Source organism: Sesamum indicum, linkage group LG11, assembly GCF_026168435.1.
Source record: "Sesamum indicum cultivar Baizhima isolate 11 linkage group LG11, ASM2616843v1, whole genome shotgun sequence".
Taxonomy (NCBI): Eukaryota; Viridiplantae; Streptophyta; class Magnoliopsida; order Lamiales; family Pedaliaceae; genus Sesamum; species Sesamum indicum.
The window spans coordinates 14205201-14226108 of record NC_142667.1 but is presented as its reverse complement, the minus strand read 5'-3'; the positions used below and the strand labels follow the sequence as shown (position 1 = coordinate 14226108).

Below are 20908 nucleotides of genomic sequence, written 5' to 3'. Positions count from 1 at the left end.
TAATTATTATATTAAATTTTTTTATTGAATTTTTATATAACATTGTACCTTTTAATAATTAAAATATTAAATTATTTAGTTAATATATAAATTATTCTTTAGTAAAATTATTTTATTAAAAGATTATTTATCCTCTATTTTATTTATAACTAAACTTTACTAAAATTAAAATTAAAAATAATTTATATATTTTTATAAATCATACTAGGTTTAATAAAATAAATATTTTTTTATTAAAAAGATATCTTAAATTATTAAATTATGTATTTTAAAAAAATTATCCCTTCCCCAACTACACCTCCACGCCCACCCTAACCCCCGTTTTATTAAAATATTTTTTACTAAATATATAATTTATTTTATTAATTCTAATTAGATTTATATAAAATATATAAATTATTTTTAGTAAACTTAGTTAAAATAAAAATAGCGGATAACTAATCTTTTAATTTTAATAATTTTAAATAATTTACACAAGTGTGATAATGTTTTAATTTAAACTTATAATCTATTAACTAATTTTATTTATATATTCGTTGAATAATTTAATATTTAATTATTAAAAGGTGTAATTTTATATACTAATTCAATAAAAAAAAGTTAATATAATAATTTAAATTTAAATTAAAAATTAATATAAATAATAAAATATATATATGCAGTCATATTACTCATCTTCATACATATTACTTTGACTCCCCTTCAACCTTTTGATAATTACAAAAACACCCTAAGGGCATTTCTATTTTTAAAAAGTTATAACTTAGTCAATAGGGGTAATTTTGACTTTTAAAAGCCTGCCAGGAGTGGTTTGCACAAAAAAAAGAATAGGTAAACAGTGTAAATGAAATTATCCCTAACATTTATTATCACTAGGGGTGTAGGGCAAATTCGATGTTTGTGAAAAAATATTTAAAAAAATTATAAATAATTACTCTTTTTATAATTAAATTGATTATCAATCATAGATAGTGGTTTCAAAAATATAAAAACATCATAAGTCGAGAAAGTTCGTAGGTATTTAAAATAAATTTATTAAAAAAATATTGAAAATCGATATTGTTATCAAATCTTACCAATTGAATGGAATGAGTTATAGAATAAATTCGAATATTTAAAAATAAGTAATACAACAAAGTTTTTTTTTTTATAACAATATAGATAAAAATAATATTATATTATATTTAATATTAGAATTTTTATGCACAATCTATTTCTGTGCACAAATATATTATAATTATAATCATAGTATAAAAAAATTACTATTAAGTTTTTGAAAAAAAAAATATAATTAGAGTTATCTATGGTTAATAATAAGTAAATAAAGAAAAAAGAAGAAGAAGAAGTAGAGATATGGTCAAGTATAGAAATAAAAGGATTCAAGTAGTGCAAACAAGTAGCAGCTCTATGACATGTTCAAAGAGACAATTCTTGCATTTCAATCTTACGAGGATTTAAAAGGTCCACTTCTTCAAGGTGCTAAAATCAACCCAAAAATCTGAAATCCAGACATTATTTCTTGTTTCCTTTTGAGTGTAATCTTTCAACTCCAGCTAGAAAGGAACTGGATTCAGCATCCATCCACCAAATCTGAATAAAGTTTGGCGAAAGTGTTGAATGCCTGAATTGGAATTGTCTTTAGCATATACCAAGAGCTGTGATGACCCCAGAAGTAGGAATCCATCTCAAAATAAATTTCCAACCTAGTATTCTTCCAACCTCGTCTATTTCATAGCAGTGCCACACAGGCATAATATATAGCTAATTGCCATAAATTAACAATTGACTGACATGGTCAAAAGACAAAACGAGCAACAGAAAAGAAAGCATTTAACTGAATACGATAACGAGTTTTCCTCAACCAGCATCAAGAATCATCTTCCTGTCATTCATGCGACAAGTTAGCTCTACATGGCAAAAAGTATCCCAAAGAAAAACTAACAGATAAAATGATGATTTAAGATTATATCATGTGGCTCAAAATTGATTTGGAAGCAAATACATGGATTACAGATGAAGATCCTCACACCCCAATCACAATAGAATGAAATTTTGCCTCAAACCAACAATGCTTGCTGCAGGTAAAAACAAGATCACTCAGCATCCTGCTTCTGCTTCTTTTGTGTAGGTTTCTGGCCCTCACCCTTCATCTTAGCTTCACGTCTCTCTCTTTTCACTCCTTTTGCTTTGTTAGCAAGTGGCACACTACCAACCTACATGTTTTGAGTTTATGAGCAAACAAAGAAACGAGAAATGTAGCGACTCTTTAACAAATGTAGATGTAAGATACACTTCTTGATGAGAGAGATGGTTATGAAGAAAGATCAGATAGCAGTGTCGTCTCCAGTGGCTACCTTATGTCTGGATGTCTTTCAATACTTAAGAGATGCAAAAACATAACCGAGATAACTTTTCGTTACCTTCTGATCTGGAATATAAATCTTCCCAATTTTCCCTTGTATAGCATCCTTGACGACATTTTTCTCCTGAACATAGAGAAAAGGAACCAGAAAATTAAGGCATATGGGAATAAGAGTTGGCGAAAGGTAGATTTGAATGAGTTAGAACCTTTTTCTTTTTCAATTCAGGTGCTGTCTTCATTGCTTCTTTTCTTAGGCTGTCATCAGGATTACGATGCCTCCGAACAACCATATCCATAGATGGGCCAACCTCAACCAGCTCCATCCTTGGTACTACAGTGCCGGACTTTTTAAGACGCAGGGCACAATGAGAGAAAAATATTCTGTTGGGAGACAAGGCTGTGCACAAATAAACACGATCGAGTCCAGCCAGATTCAAGTTTGTCACAACCTGGATAAGCCCAGCTACACATTTTCATGACACAGCAAGAAGCAAGAAAATTGAAAAACAGAACAATCAATGATTAAGACAAACCTCCCCGCGGAAAAGATCGAGCAAAATTTCCTTTAAATGTTTCAGCTCGTCTACGCTCTCAAAAGCTTCTCCAATAAAAGCGAAAAAGGGTTTGGACCCAATTTGAGGAGCCAGCTTCTTGTCATACGAGAAAGATCCCATGCTTCTAAAATTTTCAACCCCAACCTCTATAAGATCATAAATGTGGTGATCATAGGTTCGTCCAATTACCAGATTGTTTGGCCGCTTCTTAGAGTGAGAACCAAACTGTACAGAATCAATAGGCAACACCAGTTAAGTGATGTGGCATGTGGGGGTGGACAGAAAGACCATATTGTGGTTGGTCAGTCAGGCAATAGGAATATCCTATAGTCAATTTCCTTCATGGCAAAAGTTGAAATTCAAATTATAGATATAAAAAACATACCGAACCAATTTAGATACACAATGAACTCCAAACAGAGGAAAAAATTATAATAAAGGAAATGTACCATCTCACATAAGTAATAACCTAATAGACTATATGAGGAAGAACTTATTTTACTATCACATAATCGTACCCTTTAAAATGTATTTACTTGTTTTAGACAAAAGAGCCCAGTTCGTTGCTGCACCCAGTAATATGACATTCACCAGGTAAAGAATGCAAGCATAAGAGATGGTTTTTGATAGTTAACCACCAAACAAACATCTTGTTCCCAAATTCAGAATACAACGTATGCATACTTTTCAAGCCAAAAGTTTCAGTTTCAGAATCACAAAGGAGATTTTCATATGACCTGGAAAAGCAGGTAAAGAGCTTATGATACATCGTGTCCCCAATTGCTGTTTTTCTCTTCTCAAGCAGGAGTTTTATATGTCATATATTAGAGTACAAGGTCTTATGTCCAAAGCAGCTCCTTTTGGCCAGGATTATCACAGGAGGGATAAAAAAACTAATATGACCTTTAGAGCCCGTACTTGTTTGTGGTCTAGACCTACCTACATTGTCGTGCTAAACTCAATCCTTCACCCATTGCCTTTTTTAAGAAAGCTGCATGCAAACTAATCAAAGTAATCTGTTTGAGCAAATAAAACTCCTCAGCAAAAAATTCTCAGGGGAACAAAATTTCTATACCTGTGTCACAAGTGAATGCAACCAAAATTGAAAGCAGATTGTAATACAGTTTTGAAGATCTAATACAAGACGGAGAGAATCTATAAAGATTTAAACTATACATAACAAGTGACAAAAATTTCAAAACGAACTTTGAAAACTTTAATCTGTCCTCCACTTTGTGTATAGACATCTCAAGAAATTTTCCCATCACACAAATCGGAGAAGTCTAGTAAGCCACATACTGTTAAAAGACCTAAGACATTCTTTTTGTAATCAGAAGATGCTTAGACTTAATGCTTGATTTGAAAACTAAACTTAACTCATCAGCTATTTGTCTGCTTTTCCCTGACCCGTCACAATCTTGAAAAAATAATACATAAATCACAACTTCGCAAAACAATTACCCTCACACAACTTTATGACTCATTCAAAGAAACAAACCGGGGAAGACAGCAAAACCCAAATAATCAAGGTAAAAGAGCAACCCCCCACCCCCACCAAAAAAAAAATTCCGCGTGGCAGTACGTTTAGAAACATACCACAAACAGGCTGCAATCTGTTTTAAGGGAAAAAAACTCCAAAGAAGTTTCACCCCCACTCTCAAACGGTCTAATGTTGTCATTCTTTCGTGAGTACTTGACGGAATCGTCCTTCTTCAGATGATAAATTTCTGTTAATACTGAATTCAAGACACTGCTCGTTTTAGTGCCATGAAGTATAAGCGTCTTCTTCCCAGTTTCCACCTGCAATAATCAAACCCTCTTTCGTCAGGACAAAGAAAAAGATACACCAAACATTGATAAGGAAAACGAAAAAAGATTTACAATTTACAGATAATCCCAAACATACAAGTTTCGGAGCACGTTTCTCAAACTCTCTCTTGATTCTGCCTTTCTTCGGAGTCTTTATTCTCATCATGGCTCCCTAAAATTCGAAAAAGAAAGACACCAAAATCTGAAATTGAATCCTAAAATTTTTCTATGGGGTGAGGAGAGGACTGAAGAAGCCTTCCGGGTGCGTCCTGCGACTAGGGTTTAAGTCTGTTTTTTGGTTGAACCCTTAGATACCCCAGAATTTGAGGTAAATTCCAGATAGGACCCTAAATTTTTGAAAACCTGAATTCTACACCCTGTATAATGTACATAGATGAGACCTACTAGTATGACATGATTTTGTTCTATATTTAAGTGTGTCAATTATGACTTCCCTACAACTTCTTTTATCCATTTTTGGTTTTCTTAAATTAATTGTTACTTCATCGTTAAAAGGTTCTAAATAAGTTGTTTTATGTAATAAAATTATTATACAATTATTATTTTTTATCTAAATAATTAAAACCTAATTGTACGCATTTGAGAATACACCACTTATCAACTAGGTAAATGTATCCTATTTATCACAAACATTATATTATAAATGGATCTATTTACATTATTCTTGAAAGTAATATATCTAAGTTTAGTGAGATTTTTAAGACTAAACTTTTTTATAATATATATTTAATCCATTATGGGGCGAATTAGAACTTAACAGCATTATAATGGTTGAAGAAATTTGAAAAAAAAAAATCTAAAATTAAGGAAAAATTAACCTATAAAATATGGATCAACACGTTGATACTTAAGGTATTAATCAAATTATCAAAAAAAGAGTTGGGAAACAATTGAAAATAACATAAGATGATGGTCTAACAATTTATATGAAGCAATAAACAATCGAAATGTAAGCTAAAGTAAGTTGGTGTAATGCAAAAAATGAGTAAGTAATGTAAATCCGTGTTGTCCGAGAGAAAGAGAGTAGAGTGTCAACAATTTAAGTTATCATTTTAACTGTATTATGACCTTTATTTATAGGCGGTTTTGGAGTAGAACACTGGAGTTGGTTACTGCAATATGCATATCATGGCAAAGTTGAAGATGTTAGTTAACTAACAGAAGAATTATAAGATGATCTGAATTTATATGGATAGAGATATGACTGTTTGAGTGTGTCTTGCCTAGTCAATCAGAAAATTTGAGAGCTTGTTATTACCTGCATGATAGAGTTGATTTTGCATATATAGAGGGGTAACTGGATATTTTTTAGTATGACGTATCATGAGATGTGGGGAAGTTATTTGACATGGTCATTTTGTTGTCTGATGAGTTTTCTTGCCAAATCAGACCTACTTTTCGGCCCTACATATTAGTTTAGAAATGTAGAAGTATGTTTGATACATTTGTCACTGGTTAGTAGGGATAAGGCGGTTAAGTTGACTGATGGGGGGGCTATTCCTTTTATTTTGAACTTTGAGAGAAGTAGCATTATATAATAAAATAATAATACGAAAAAAAAGCCTTTTATTATTGATTATTCCAAACACATGAAAAAGACATAAAGACCACTAGCATGCGAGTGCATAAACCTAAATGAAAGACCATTACTATGTATAAATTATAAAAATCCCGTAAAAAAGCACAACCTAACATAAAAACATTTAAGTTTAATTGAAACAACTTAAAAAATAAATCTACAATGTAGCATGATGACATGACCAAATAATCATGGTTGTTCAAACTGGCATGGCAATTTTTTGATTTAATTGAATTTGACTTTTTCTATTGATATGAGAATTGCATCCGCGAGAAATGTTTAAATACCTTTACAAGGAGTTTATAGTTCAAATAACGTGCCATAATTTATGGCAGTGACCGAAATTAAAACCATCTTAATATTTACACTGTCCATGATGATGCATGCCCAACGCCCATCAAGAACCAAGTGGATAAGTAAAATTAAGAAAAGAATTGGTTAACTTAACTCAGCCCAGCCCAATTTCAATTGCGCGGCCCCTATTTGTAAGAAACTGAGCCCAATCTTTCGTCTCACTTGGCCCACCTACCACCCACGGGATGCCATCGTCCCCGCTATGCATCCGGCCTTTCCCCTTTTCATCGTCCATAAGCATAAATTCGAACACAATCCCAATTCTTCCCAATCACAATTTTAACCAAAAAAACAAAAAAAGAGGTTAAAAAACGTATCCCTCTCGATCCTCACTTTCCTTCTGGAGAGAAACTCAAATCCGCGTGTTGTTTGGATACACGCTTGAAGTTTTGCTGTTGTATTGGTCCGCTTGTACTGGTTGATATTCTTTTTTTGTACACATGCAGATTTCAATTTGATGCAGTTGAAGTTAGGTTTTCAGATTTTGATAAGTTTTTTTGTAATAGACACTTGATTTGAATCGTGATTGCTTGTGAGCAGTGAATTAATTTTGAATTTTGTAAATTTCGTTTTGGACCTGTTTAATTTATAACGTAAGCGATGAGCGATTGGAACGTAGGATTAGGGTTTTTGTGATTTGTAATAGAAATGGAGAGTACACGCAGACCATTTAATAGATCTCTTTCGAAAGAACCAGGACTGAAGAAACCTAGGCTCACCGAGGACCATGCAGCTGCCGATCGCAGCTCCAATGTCCGTACCGGATTCGTTCAACGACCCGCGCTTCCAAACTCGGGCCTTGCGAGGGTCCAGCGGGACCGAGATTCGGAGAGCAGTGGTGCTGTGCGTGGCCTCTACCAACAGCAACCAGGCCACCAGCTGCATCAGGAGCTCGTTAATCAGTACAAGACCGCATTGTCTGAGCTGACTTTCAACTCAAAACCCATAATAACAAACTTGACGATCATTGCGGGTGAAAATTCGCACGCGGCCAAGGCCATTGCAGCAACTGTCTGCGCCAATATTCTTGAGGTGATTCTGGTTTCTACACTCTGCTGGTAGTATTTAGTGTTATGTGATGCTTTTCAATTGTAAAAGTGATTAAACAGAACAATGTGGAAAAGATGTACAACTGTAAATGAGTTATGATTAATGGATAATTTTTTTGGGTCTTACAATGAAGTTTTAGTGTATGTCAGAGAAGTACCAGGTTCTCAGTATCTGCAGTTCTAATTTTACTCTAAACGTCATCCTAAGCTACACTGCCACGCTCTGGAATTGAATTGATTGGGTTGGATGTGAATGACAAGCACAAAGGGGGCACTTCACTAACATTTGAATATTCATTTCCATTAAAAATGATAAAATTCATTATCTTAAAAGAAAATGATACAATACAAAAGATGTGAGCAAGCTGGACCCACTAACTGTATAATTAATGGATCCCATTACAGAAGCTACAAATCTTAAATATGATATCGATTTATGGTTAAAATTGTCAGTGTTGCATATTTCTACCTTAGCATTGATGTCACCTCTGCAGTGCTATGTCATTGTCTCTTAAAAAGTATTCTTACAGTTTGTTGAAATTGATGGTGTTTATTCACTTAAAATATGTGGTTACATTTCCATCCATAATTATTTAATATTGTTTTATGATTGTTTAGTTTCATAACCTGCTGAAATTCCTCAGCATCCGTATACTAGTTATAGTGGAACCTACTTAGTTGATGTTTTTTGCTCGAGTACGATTGAGTAATTATACAGGCCTTGCTCCTCTGTATTTGTGGTCTATCTTCGTTCAATTCTCTGATTGTTACATGTTTACTTATGAATGATAATGAATCTTATGGCTAGCTACCAATGGTACTGATTACATAAATGAATTGAAAATTGTGAAGTTTTTTGCTTGAGTAGGATCAATTAATTATATAGGCTTGCTTCTCTGTATTTATGGTCTTATCTTTGTTCAATTCTTTGATTGTTTTATGATGACTTATGAATGATTTTGAATCTTGTGGTGGTATAAACATTTCCTTTTAGATGCTTTTCTGAAAGCCACAGAATATTTTGATTCCCTCTGTAATTTATTTAACGCTGTGTAAAATTGATACTCCAGAGACATGCTTATCTATGCATCTCTGGGTGCTTGTTCTATTCTTGTCATTTGCTTTTCTGGTTTTATTCTAGAGGATGTCAACATTTCTAAATTGTGAAAGAATTAGTTCTGGCATTTGATAGTGATAGCTCATCTCTACAATCAACGAAAATGTGGGAGGCTTTTGTATGGACCAAATATTAAACCTTGCTCGGGTCAATCATTGACTGAATTAGGGAACTCCGTAAGTTGAAATCTGGTTCCTAATGCATTTAGCTCCGCCTTCTGCTTTCCCAGGCTATACTTCTTGCCTGTTGTTTGTTTCAATTTTTGCATGGTGTCTGCATATCTACCTTGTGCATATTAATCCTGACCTCTGGAAATCATTTACAGGTCCCAAGAGAGCAAAAACTGCCATCCCTATATTTACTAGACAGTATTGTGAAGAACATTGGGAGGGATTATATCAAATACTTTGCTTCCAGATTACCTGAGGTCAGGGTTTGTGATTGTCTGTTGTCTCTTATCACTGCTTGTGCAAATGTTGGATCATTAAGTTGTCACCACTCCTTGTATAGATTCCTTATTTTCCTAACCTGTGCTACACACCTGTGTTCTTGTGTACACTTGGAGAGGAAGTGATTTATTTATGGCTTATGGGTGCTGAGGAGGTGGAAGGTACCTGGTGAATGCCTTGTTGTTGATAAAGAAATCTGTGCTTACTCATTTCAGTTGTGTTTTCCAGGTTTTCTGTAAGGCATACAGACAAGTTGATCCTCCAATACATCAAGGTATGCGCCACCTCTTTGGCACCTGGAAAGGAGTCTTCCCCCCACAAACACTTCAGATGATTGAGAAGGAGCTGGGATTTACTACTACTGCCAATGGTTCATCTTCAGGAACAACAACATCTAGGCCAGACTCACAGGCCCAACGTTCTGCACACAGCATTCACGTAAACCCCAAGTATCTAGAGGCAAGGCAGCGGCTGCAGCCCACTAGAGTAAGCACTTCATGTCACTCTTGCAATAATTTTCTGTTATCACAACAATATTTTTGCCACTTGTCACATAGTGTATGTAATTTTTGTCCATATTTATTTATTCTGATCCCTCATCCCTCTAGAAAGAGATTTGATGACCACTTGATTTCTGTGCCTTCTAATCAGTTCTTTCCTTTTGTGGATAAACTGATTCATAATCATATCAAGAACATTACCTATTTTTACTTGCTGATATGTTCTTTAAATTGCGTGATAAAATGTGTTTTTCTCTTGGTTGCGAATGTATAAAATTGTTTGACATCAATCCTGGATCTTCCATTGATTTCAGGATGTTAACAAACACTAAATCCATTTCAAATGAATTTGTTTTGGTCCCAAACCCTTTGACATGTAACTACTTGTACACATCATATCTTCTTCTTCACTTATCTTCCAATCTGATGAAGGCAAAAGGATCTGGCAGTGACATTAGTGGAACTTTGGTGAGCTCACCTGATGATGTTGAACCACCAGCGAGAATTACCACCATTAGTTCGAAGAGATCATGGGCTGATCCTTATACTAAGGTACAAGAAAGGGGATAATCTTTTGATTTCTTTTGTGATCTGTGTCCTAAAATACTGGAAACTTGCAGTCTATTCAGCATCATCAGAAAGATAAAGTAAATGAACCTGTTCGTGACAAAAGTTCAACTATACGTTTTCCGGATTCTAAATATGGTTCCAGCATATCAGGGCATGAGAGCTTGGGAACTGAAAGAGTGAGTGAAAAATTTAAAGAACCAGGACTTGATAGGCCCTGGTATGAATCTGCCACTGATGTAACTGGGAAAGTATCCAATCAAAGTAATGGTTTTCACATGGAACATGAGTTTGAAAGCTATCCTGCCCATCAGTCTGCTAACTCTGACTCTCACCTTCTGCTCAAGCAAAACTTCGCCAGTAGGAAATTGAATGGAGTCAGTAGGAGCTGGAAGAACTCTGAGGAAGAGGAGTATGTGTGGGATGAGATGAATACTAGACCCACTGATCTCAGTGCAGCTAATACTTCAGCTAAAGATAATTGGACACCTGATGACACTGAAAAATTGGTAAGTTTTATGTAAGTCTAGTGGTTGGCATCCCTGTGGGAACTTGTTTAATTTGTTGTGGAAGCAAATGTTGAAATAGGTCTGTCGCATGATGCAAATTTTCAGTAGGTTACCTTCAGTTGTTCATGTTTTGCCAAGATATACTTAGGCCTGCTGTCAAGGAGCACGATGTTGCATTATGTGTCTGGTCCAGGACAACTGGTGTGTAACAAGCCATGACTGTTAACTTAAGGCCCATTAGGGGACTGCAATGATGATTACGGACGCCATCCACAAGAAGTTCTTGTAGATGAGTTCTAACATGTGCGCTTAAACATGGGGCAGAATCATTCGAACTTTTTATACTGGAACTCAGACTAAGTGTAAAAATGATTTATGAATTATAAAACATTAAAAAATGTAAAGTTCACAATCATCACTGCTACAGAGGAAATACGTTGCTTGTACGATGGTCATTAACACTAAGTGTAATAAAAAGCTAACGTGTCAACTGGAAAATGATGTTGTCGAGCTATATGCTGATAGATCATTTGTTGTGAAGATAAAGAGGACTTTATTGTGTTTTCCTTAACATGCCATTTTTATAAACTAGTTACCTGGAGGTTTAGAGTTGTCTTGCTGCCGATTAAGATTATTTCCTTCTAGTTTAGTAGTTGGTTTCTTTTGTTTGTTCCTATGTTTTGTTATGCTGCTAAATATATTGTACAAAAGATTTATCATAGGATCAACAGAAGATATTTTCTTTGTTTTCGCCAATGATCAAAACTATAACGGCTATGGTTTGTGCAGGACTTTGGTGGTCATATTCGAAGGCCTCAAAGTATACACGACATTGGGCCAAGGGTTGATGATGAAATATCAACTGATTCTCTATCCACTGAAATAGGCCATGTTGCATCTGGGGCTCAAGTACCATTGTCTTGGTCAGAAGAGCTGCATATACCAGAAGGAAATGTACTTTTAGGGCCTGGTAAAAACATATCAGGTTATAGTGAGGGGTACTCAACTCAAATGAAAAGTTCGGCGAACACAGTTGGCAGGACCCCGTACCAACCACAGGTTGGCCCTGATCCTACTGGAGGCCTGGATTTTAATTTTTCAACAAATGTGATGCCAGGGCCCAAAGTTTCTATGATGCAACAGGAACATACTCTTGGAACTGCATCATTGATGAAATCCACAAGGCATCAACGTCCTCCTTCACCCTCTGTGTCAGCACACAATCCTAATCGGTTACACAGCAGTCTTGCTGAGCGCAATCAAGGCTCCACGGGACCTCCTACAGATCCAAGAAGGCCCCCAGGACAGAGAAATACGGGGTCGCTCGACCAATCGCACCATCGGGATGTTTACCAGTCTAGCACACAGAGGTTTCAGCCGCATAGTATACAGACTTCACCTGCTGCAATGCCTCCTCTTCAGCAGAGGAAATATGTCCCCTCAACTCAACAGAGAAAGCTTGAAGTATCTGAGTTTGGATCTTCTGGTAATGGACAGAACTTGTTGTCTATTCAAATTTCAGGCTCTGAAAGTCACTCAACTATTGGGAACTCATCATCTGACCTATCAAATCCTCTTACTGTTGACTCCCCTGGACAATCAATCAATAGCAGCTTGTTAACTGGTGTAACAAAAACTGGAATGATTGGTAGTACTTCTCTCATGGATAGCTCAACCAAACTGGATTCTGAGGAGGTTGAGCTTGTGTCATCTCCAGGCATGCAACCATCTCTTCAAAGTGACTCTCATCCTGCTAGTTTTTTGTCTTCTCCACCCTTGCATGAAAACATACCGCTTCCGGGGTTTTCTAAAGAAAAGTCAGAACAGCCACCCGTTCCATCTGCCCCCCATCCATCATCTTTAGGGTCAGAACAGATACCAAGTACAGCTAATCCCACCTCTAATCCAGTTTCTAGCCTATTAAGTTCATTGGTGGCGAAAGGCTTGATATCTGCTTCCAAGTCAGACTCACTTTCATCTGCCTCAACCCAGAAACCAGATCAATCTCTTAACTATGGTCCTGGGGTTTCAAGCACTAGTTCAACTCCAGATTCTTCTGTACCATTGACCATGAGAAAACCTCTGTTATCCATCACAGATCAACCATCATCATCCAGACCTGTTGCTGAGATCTCTGATGGTTTGCGACGGCCAAAGACAAATATAAAAGATACTATTGGTTTTGAATTCAGGCCAGATGTAGTCCGTAATTTGCATCCAGATGTAATCACTGATCTTGTTTCTGATCTCCCATATCAGTGTAGGATCTGTGGTCTTCGACTCAAGCTTCAAGAACCACTTGATAGACACATGGAATGGCATGCATTAAGGGCTCCTGACCAGAATCCTTTGAACAAGAACTCAAGGAGGTGGTATACCAGCTCAGTTGATTGGGTTGCTGGAGTTGGTTACATTCTGGCTGCAGACAGTCCGTCAGACCTGTCAGGAGAATCAGGTGCAGCACTGACCAGTAGTGAGCAGATGGTTCCTGCAGATGAAAGCCAGTGTGCCTGCATCCTGTGTGGCGAGTTGTTTGAAGACTGCTACAGTCAAGAAACAAAAGAATGGATGTTCAAAAAAGCTGTTTACTTGAATATCCAATCATCAGAATCACAGGAAACGATCGGAACTGCAAGTGATACTGCTAGTCCGAGGCCAATAGTCCATATTAACTGCATGTCAGAAGATATTCTTCAGGACTTGGGACTAGCTTGTGATGTTGAACTGGTACGTGGTAGTGTTTATTTCTGGAAAAAGATACTAATTAAGCTTTTAGTATGTTATTTCATTGGGACTGGAAGAAATTTTCTCTTTCCTGTCATTCAGACTTAGTTCGATATGCTTTCCTCATTTGAATGATTGGCCAAAACTGATTTCATTTTCTGGTTGAGAATTGATTATTAAGGTGGCCGTTTGTGGCTGTTTGTTGGGATCACTGAGACTTTACCTCACCTAGTTAAATCAACACACTTAGTGCTGTCAACTCCTTTTCCATCTCAAAGTAGCTTTTGCAACTTTCTCTCTAGTTATTTTAGCTCGTATATCTGCTGGCTTGCTATTTAGTAAATTTCATCATCCGTAGGGATGTTAAAAAGGCATTTTGTGCCTTTTCCTTTTGTTGTATGTTTTTTTTCTCTGGTTCCAGGGGCTGGGGTGAGGGTGTTGGGTGAAGGAGTTGCCTTTCGGTTTGGTTAAGCATGATTTGGGGTATGAAATTGAGTATATGGTCAGTCAGCCTACAGATGGTAAGAGGTCTCTCAATTATGAACTATGAGTATGTTCTTTATGAGAGGATTGTTTGGGTATATAACTTTTTGCTATGTTCTCCCTACTGATAGTTTACTTTATTTCGCCATCTCTGGTTGATATTATCTGTCGCAACAAGCAATCCACTGTTTGACTCTTTCTCTTGTTTCAATTTTTAGGAAAAGGATGCTGCGTAATGTTCAGTTGGGAACCAATTTTGACCAAAGGTTTGCGGTGTTGAAGCTTGCAGAAGATCTGTATTATACTTTCAGTGCCTACAGTTTATCATCCTTGGCTGTGCTAATACGTTGTGCATGGCAGAAAAGTGAAGAAAATGTTTGCATGTTCATCATTCAGCTCATACATTGAGCATCAGTTACATCATTTTCTTTTCTGCATGCCCAAAAACTGTTCTCTTTCTCAGAGGAACTGAAGCAAAGTTGGAGTTCCGTTCACCGTACTGAAGCTGGAGTGATCCATGCGAAGCAAGCATTATGACCTTGCTTATGGGTATGAGCCCTGTAAAGTGTTGCCTATAGTTTCTTTCTCAACCTTTTCAGGGTTATTTTCTGTATTTCAAAGTAAAAAGAAATATATGTGGGTGATGGTTCTCAAATGTCCATTTCTGGTTTTCTTATCAGTTGTTTTTAGTGTCTTGCTCCCGGTGAAGCAAATTTCCTCTGATTCCAGCCTCATCCTAACTATATTCTGAAAGAAGTCCCTTAGCTGCATAGATTGCAAGTTTTGATGTCTAAAAATGGTAAGGCAGGACTTGCAGACTGCTCAGGATCACCTTATTTCATGTTTTTTATCCTCCTCATCATCTAGGTTTTAAATAGTTTGCTGAAGCAGTCTGGCAAGAACAGTCAATAATTTATGTTACTTTAGTTTTTGGTATGGTAAGCCTCAATGTTGACGTTAAATGGCAATGCTAGTCTTTGCAATGATTTTTTGGCCGAACGGAAGTTGGGATAAGATTTTATTGTTGCTCTAAAGTTTCCTGGAATTATCAATTATGGGATGTCTACTTTTTTATCTTCTCAAGACCAATAGTCTGCGTGCATTTCGCTGATGGATTATATTTGTTATACTTGCAATCAGAAACAGAGAATGTTTTGCAGTTGAACTATTAAGAGTGATTCTATGATAACTTGATGCAGCTAAACATCAAATGTATTTGCTATTCATGGTACCGATATAAGGTCTTTGACAATTGCAACATGTTGAACTGTGTACTTTGTTTATATATTTTACCCTTTTTGGATGTAATATCAAGTCTTGAAGTCCCTAAAGTTGTTGCGTTCTACTTTACAAATTGCTACATCTCATGATATAAACTTTCTTTGATGGTATACTTGATGAAGTTCAGTATTTTTTGCTGGATTATAGACCGTCAAAACTGCAAGACACGGTCCTGTCAGCATGTAGAAGTTTATCTTCTTGCTGGCAACAAAAGAGTTTTATATAATGAACTGTAGAGCTTGGAAGAATGGAGTTGGCTGTCAGAAATGTTGAATACTCTACAACTTAACCATGAATGAGATATGGACTTCACATTCGGCCTTGTACCGTTCTGTCTGATTTGATGATCATGGAAAAATGTATCAAATCGTGGACAATATAATTATTATGTATATATATATATATATATATATATATATATATTACAACGAAGCGTCAGATTCTGTGCACTGTTATTTGTCAAAAGGATCCGTAAAGTCAACCCTCGGTTCTACCAATTTCCGATGCGAGTTGTAATTGACTATTGTCAATTGTGCTGCTTCAGCTTCACATGGAAGGGCTAACGCACTCCATTTTTCTCCACAACTTAAAAGTCATACCTAATTAAATTCCGAATCATGTGTATAAAAAAAATTTTCAAATGAAAATTATAATGTCATATTTATACACGTGATTTATGTACATCGAATGTCGGACAAAAATAGAGTATGCAACAGAAAATTTAATCTGAATTAAATAACAAATGTAATATTTTTCATTACACGCATCAATATGTGATAGAGACAACTGCATAAATACACATTTTTGTACTGATGTATGCAACTCTAATTAACCATTACACAATTGTCTAACCATCCACACTTAGTCGCATAAACATAAAATAATGGCCATAGAAATTTATATAACAGAGAATACAGTGCCAAGAACTGAATAGAGTCTTCTACACTTATAAACAGGAGCTTTTTTTCCTTTTTTTCATCGGCGGCCGTACTGATCCCTTTTGGAAGAAAATAACGAAAGAGAAACTCCTCTGAGTTGCATCTCCACAGATCTTACCTAAATTTTAGTCTTAAGACAAACACTTGAAGCTTCATGTGCATTGCGACTCCCACAGCACCAACAGCTATGCTAACCTGATAGCACAAAATAGAGGCAAAAATTGACTGAATTCACATATATGTAAGTGAAAAAGTCTAAGGGAGGTGGTGTTGTGTATAGATGTAGTCTAAGTGAGCCTCAGCCACCATTCTTCTCTTCTCACACCCTTCATCTCCATCACCACATGATTCCTCCAATCCCATCAACTGTTGCAAATATTTACTCAAAATTACTCATAGTATATATATACACACAGAGAGAGACGAGAGGGAAAACGTAAATAATGAAATGGGCTTACAGTTGAAAAATCCTCCTGCTGCTGCAGGCTCATGCCTGCACTGTCGTCGTCTCCTGTATTCAATCAGGTCATATCTAGTTATATAATTGAGGGTTGACAACTTGATATGCATGGATAAAGACATATGTTTAATTAATTAATTACCTTGATGCGAAAGAAGGAGTCGAGCAGATGTGTGGGGAATGATTAAGAGAAGAAACACACAAATTATAGCAGCTGCATGAGAAACTTGCTTCATTGCTTCTTCTCAGTTCTGATGGACTTAATTTATGTGGGTGGGAGGCTGCAAACACACACAAGATTGTGGAGATGTAGTGGAAGTGTGCATACATTTATATACTATACGAAAAGCTTATAGTAGGCCACTACTATGAACAGAGAGGGCAAAAACCAAGAAGGCAATTCACAATATTGACCACAAATCAATGTAGCCTAATAGTTAAAATCGAACTTTATGTCTAAATTCTTGCCAAGATGTTTAGTGGAGTTAATCATATATCCTGGCGTACATGTTAAGCCCATAACAAATCAGTTATAGAGTCGCTGACCCTGACCGACATGCACGATGATGCAGGAGATGTGAGGGGACCATACTGGTCGAGCGGCCAAGAATTGGAGGGAATGCCTGTAACGCCAACAAGGAAAAAGGGGGAGGGCCGACGGGTCATATCTCCCGCTCCACTTAATCCAAATATATCATATAATTCACGGGTAGTCCACTACTATTGAATATATCTGGAGATTCGTGTTAATCATATGAGCATGAGGAGAAATGCGTGATTTTTCATGCTGTAAGAAGAATCATCGTTTTACTAAGTGAAATAGCAAATGAAAAAGCATGATGCATGGCTGCATTCGACAGACATAGAGACAAAAATGGTAGTCAAAATCAGTGAAAGGTCAAAGGGGCGCAGTAATTAAGTGGGCTCTGAACTCCATGGCTGACACTGACAGCTGTTTTCAACTCATTCATAGTTTCATTCACCTCTGCACACCCTCATCCTCATCGTTTTACTAAAATTTCTCAACAGTCAACATGATAATAATAGCCCACCATTGAAGATAAAAATATAGCTAAAATATCTTTGAAGTAATATCCTTCTTTCTTCTTCTTTTTTATGGAAGAAATAAATACAAAATGTGTAACATATTCGATTCCTAAAAAATTGCCATTTTTTTTAATTAATCCTTGTACGACCTTAATAAACAATAGCAGCTTTCAAATAAATCATGTCTATGTAGCAATAATCTCAATCCGTACAACACATGCACGCATAAAGTATTCAGTGATAAGTTTGTTAAAAATCAAGAATATAACCATTACCAGTATCAGTATCAGTACCTCCTAATAGTTGGGACTTGGGCATTCATCAGTAATAATAAAAATTACCAAAAATATTCTTATTTTTGATTAGAACATATGATTTTTGAGGTTTCTTCCCAAGGTTGAGATGGCCGAGTTGGTCTAAGGCGCCAGATTAAGGTTCTGGTCCGAAAGGGCGTGGGTTCAAATCCCACTCTCAACAATTCTTATACTGTTTTCTTCTCTCGTTGGTTGGTCGCTCTTCTAACTTTTTTGTTTCAAGTCAAGAGTTAGTTGGTTTGCGGGCTTGATTCCGAGGAATAGGCTTTCACTGTTTCTGATTAAAATGGGCCAGGACTGTTGGGTTTTTATTCATAGTGATGATCCTAAAAAATTATAACTTAACACATATTATTACAATAAATAGTGAGTTACAAAAACTCCTTAATACAACCAAAATATTACAATAACAGAAAAAAATACAAGAATGTCATTACTTCTACAAAAACAATAATAGATGGAATAAACAGTAAATAATATTGAAATAAAAACAGGATCAAGGAGCCAGATCCATGGGAAGAGAAAGCCCACGGCTACAACGCCAACAACCCACCAGTTGCACAAAAACCCACCAAGAGATGTGACCACAAAGGTTCCCAAAGTTAATACTAGTGTTTCTATTTGTTCTTCCTTACCTTTTTTCCTGATTCTATACAGCAAAAAAAATCATGGGAGGTTTTATAGAGATTAGACATTGAAGATGGAGTGAGAAGAAACCGGCGGAGGAGATTTCCAATGTCATCGGAAACCAAAACGGGAGAGAGAAAGAGAGACCAGTGAGAGAGAGAGAGAAGCAACCGACAAAAGAGGGGAATGGGAAATGAAATTAGGGCTGGGGTTTTGGGAGTAAAAAAAAAATCAAGTCGGGTGGATCAAGGTTGGGCCATCTAGGTGGTGGGTTGGGGTTGTGGGCTTCGGCTTACCAAATATGGCCTTAGCCAATTTTCCCAATGAAGACATTATGTCCGATACCCACATTGATTACTTTGTTAGTATTTATATTTTTTATATTATTTAATATACATATGTTATGCTGATATTTTTAAATAAAATTCTATTATACATTATATATACACATATTAAATAAAGTAGAAAATACAACAGAATTTGAAATAAAAAATTAAATCCACTGATTAGGTGGTGGCAAGAATGAGTACCATTCTAACACTAATTTAATCAAAGATGTTGATTGTTTTTTGTGGTCGCTGCTCCTCCTCCTCCTCTTCTTCTTGTCAAAAAGTTGGTCAATATCTCTTAATATAGCATAGTATTATAGGGATACAGATACAGTGAATAAAGGCCGCCTGATAATACACACTAAACATTATAAAATACAGTAATCAGTAATGTAGTGCCGTTTTGTCATTTCTGTGGATACGCGAAATCTTCCAGAATGTGGTGTGCTCATGTGCCTGCCTTCAATTTCTAATTTCCCATCATTTCCTCCATTTTCTATTACAACTTATATGGTATCTTCTATCTCAATTAATAACTATATCTCCCATATATATATATATATAGAAAAATATCATTTTTATGTTATGTGGTGTGTATATATTAAATAAATAATAAAATTTGAAAATAGAATATAATTCAAATAAAATATACGTGGCAAAATTCGATCATTTGCTTCTTCACAATATAATTCGGTGCTATGAAATTAGGACCTTGGAAAAAAGTTAATAAGTTTTCCTGAAATCAATAGTTTTAATAATAATAGTATTAAAAATAAAATTTATTTGGAAAAGGTGTAAAAGAATAGGACAATAAAATTTGGAATTAATGAGAAAGTGATAAAGTTGGGAGGAGGTGTGAAGTGTTTGAATATTTATAGGAGTTGGTTGAGACCTATTTAAAAGACTTGTAATCAGACTTTCTCAAATTGGATACAAACTCAAAGTCAACGTCCGCAGTCATGTGTGCCTTCAAACTTCACTCCCTTATCCCTCTCACCTAAAATACACACATAAAATTTTAATTTCTTTTTTTAATTGATTTTGAAACACTACACTATACTCATTAATTCTATGCTAAATTAATTACAATAATCTCCCCTACGTTTTGGTATAATTATGAGAACTCTCTCATTATTTAAAAAATTACAAATACTTTCTGATATTTGATAAGATTATGTAATCCTTGAATTGAGATATGAAATTGTTAACTTTGTCCTTATTGTATTTTTTTAATTTTAAAAAAATTAAAAACTTATAGGAAAAATCGAACATGATGGATTATTTTTTTTAAAAAAAAGTATAAAAAAATAATTCACATATTCCATAAAAAAATAAATAAAATTATAATTTTTAATCCATAAGAGCATTTTGGTCAGTTCACCATAACAATAGATGAAAATCAAATGGATTGAGCTAATTGTTAGACGATCGTTAAAATCAGAAAAATATTGATAATTTTTCAAATAACGAAAAAATATTCATAATTATACCATATCTCAGAGAAAAAATCGTTGTTTCCATGTCACCTACATATTCAACATCTCACATTACAATATACAAATAAACAACTTATATATAAGTTGTTAAATTAGCAGCTCCTGGACACAGTTTTCAGCAACTTAATAAGAGTTGACTTTCGGTCCCCCCAAAAGTACATAAGAGTATATGCACAAGTGAAGCCTGAGCATGTGGACCCTGCTCCCAATTCTATCGGCACCATCCAATATTTTAATTATTAAAATTAATCCAATCAAATTAATTAATTTTTTTTAAAATTATATATTAATATACAAAAAATTTATTATATTTATCATATAATTAATTTCAATTCGTTC

General features: G+C 35.4%; 3 protein-coding genes and 1 non-coding gene across 10 annotated transcripts; 2 read left to right on the top strand and 2 right to left on the bottom strand.

Moving 5' to 3' along the window:
- Window positions 1-1851: 1851 nt before the first annotated feature.
- Window positions 1852-5015, bottom strand: LOC105174119 (Ribosomal RNA processing Brix domain protein). The gene is made up of 6 exons (XM_011096115.3): window positions 4823-5015; window positions 4513-4716; window positions 2896-3141; window positions 2569-2811; window positions 2421-2486; window positions 1852-2213 (listed from the first exon to the last, which is right to left on the bottom strand). The coding sequence occupies exons 1-6, from the start codon at window positions 4889-4891 to the stop codon at window positions 2094-2096; spliced, it is 948 nt and encodes a 315-aa protein (XP_011094417.1). The 5' UTR covers window positions 4892-5015; the 3' UTR covers window positions 1852-2093.
- Window positions 5016-6899: 1884 nt separating this feature from the next.
- Window positions 6900-15099, top strand: LOC105174118 (polyadenylation and cleavage factor homolog 4). Of its 2 annotated transcripts, XM_011096114.3 has the most exons (7): window positions 6900-7711; window positions 9171-9272; window positions 9523-9780; window positions 10227-10346; window positions 10415-10870; window positions 11660-13597; window positions 14296-15099. In XM_011096114.3, the coding sequence occupies exons 1-7, from the start codon at window positions 7328-7330 to the stop codon at window positions 14311-14313; spliced, it is 3276 nt and encodes a 1091-aa protein (XP_011094416.1). In that variant the 5' UTR covers window positions 6900-7327; the 3' UTR covers window positions 14314-15099. The 2 variants fall into 2 exon arrangements, with proteins under 2 accessions (XP_011094416.1, XP_020553384.1); XM_020697725.2 differs by lacking the exon at window positions 10415-10870.
- Window positions 15100-16066: 967 nt separating this feature from the next.
- On the bottom strand, window positions 16067-18945 carry LOC105174116 (putative phytosulfokines 6). 6 transcript variants are annotated; one of them, XM_088875317.1, is made up of 5 exons: window positions 18753-18945; window positions 16899-17037; window positions 16755-16807; window positions 16603-16662; window positions 16067-16491 (listed from the first exon to the last, which is right to left on the bottom strand). In XM_088875317.1, the coding sequence occupies exons 2-5, from the start codon at window positions 16990-16992 to the stop codon at window positions 16411-16413; spliced, it is 288 nt and encodes a 95-aa protein (XP_088731443.1). In that variant the 5' UTR covers window positions 16993-17037; window positions 18753-18945; the 3' UTR covers window positions 16067-16410. The 6 variants fall into 6 exon arrangements, with proteins under 6 accessions (XP_088731443.1, XP_088731441.1, XP_088731442.1 ...); XM_088875315.1 differs by lacking the exon at window positions 18753-18945 and adding an exon at window positions 17264-17623; XM_088875316.1 differs by lacking the exon at window positions 18753-18945 and adding an exon at window positions 17349-17623.
- Window positions 18200-18280, top strand: TRNAL-AAG (transfer RNA leucine (anticodon AAG)). The gene has a single exon. It is a non-coding gene; the product is annotated as a tRNA-Leu (tRNA).
- Window positions 18946-20908: the final 1963 nt, after the last annotated feature.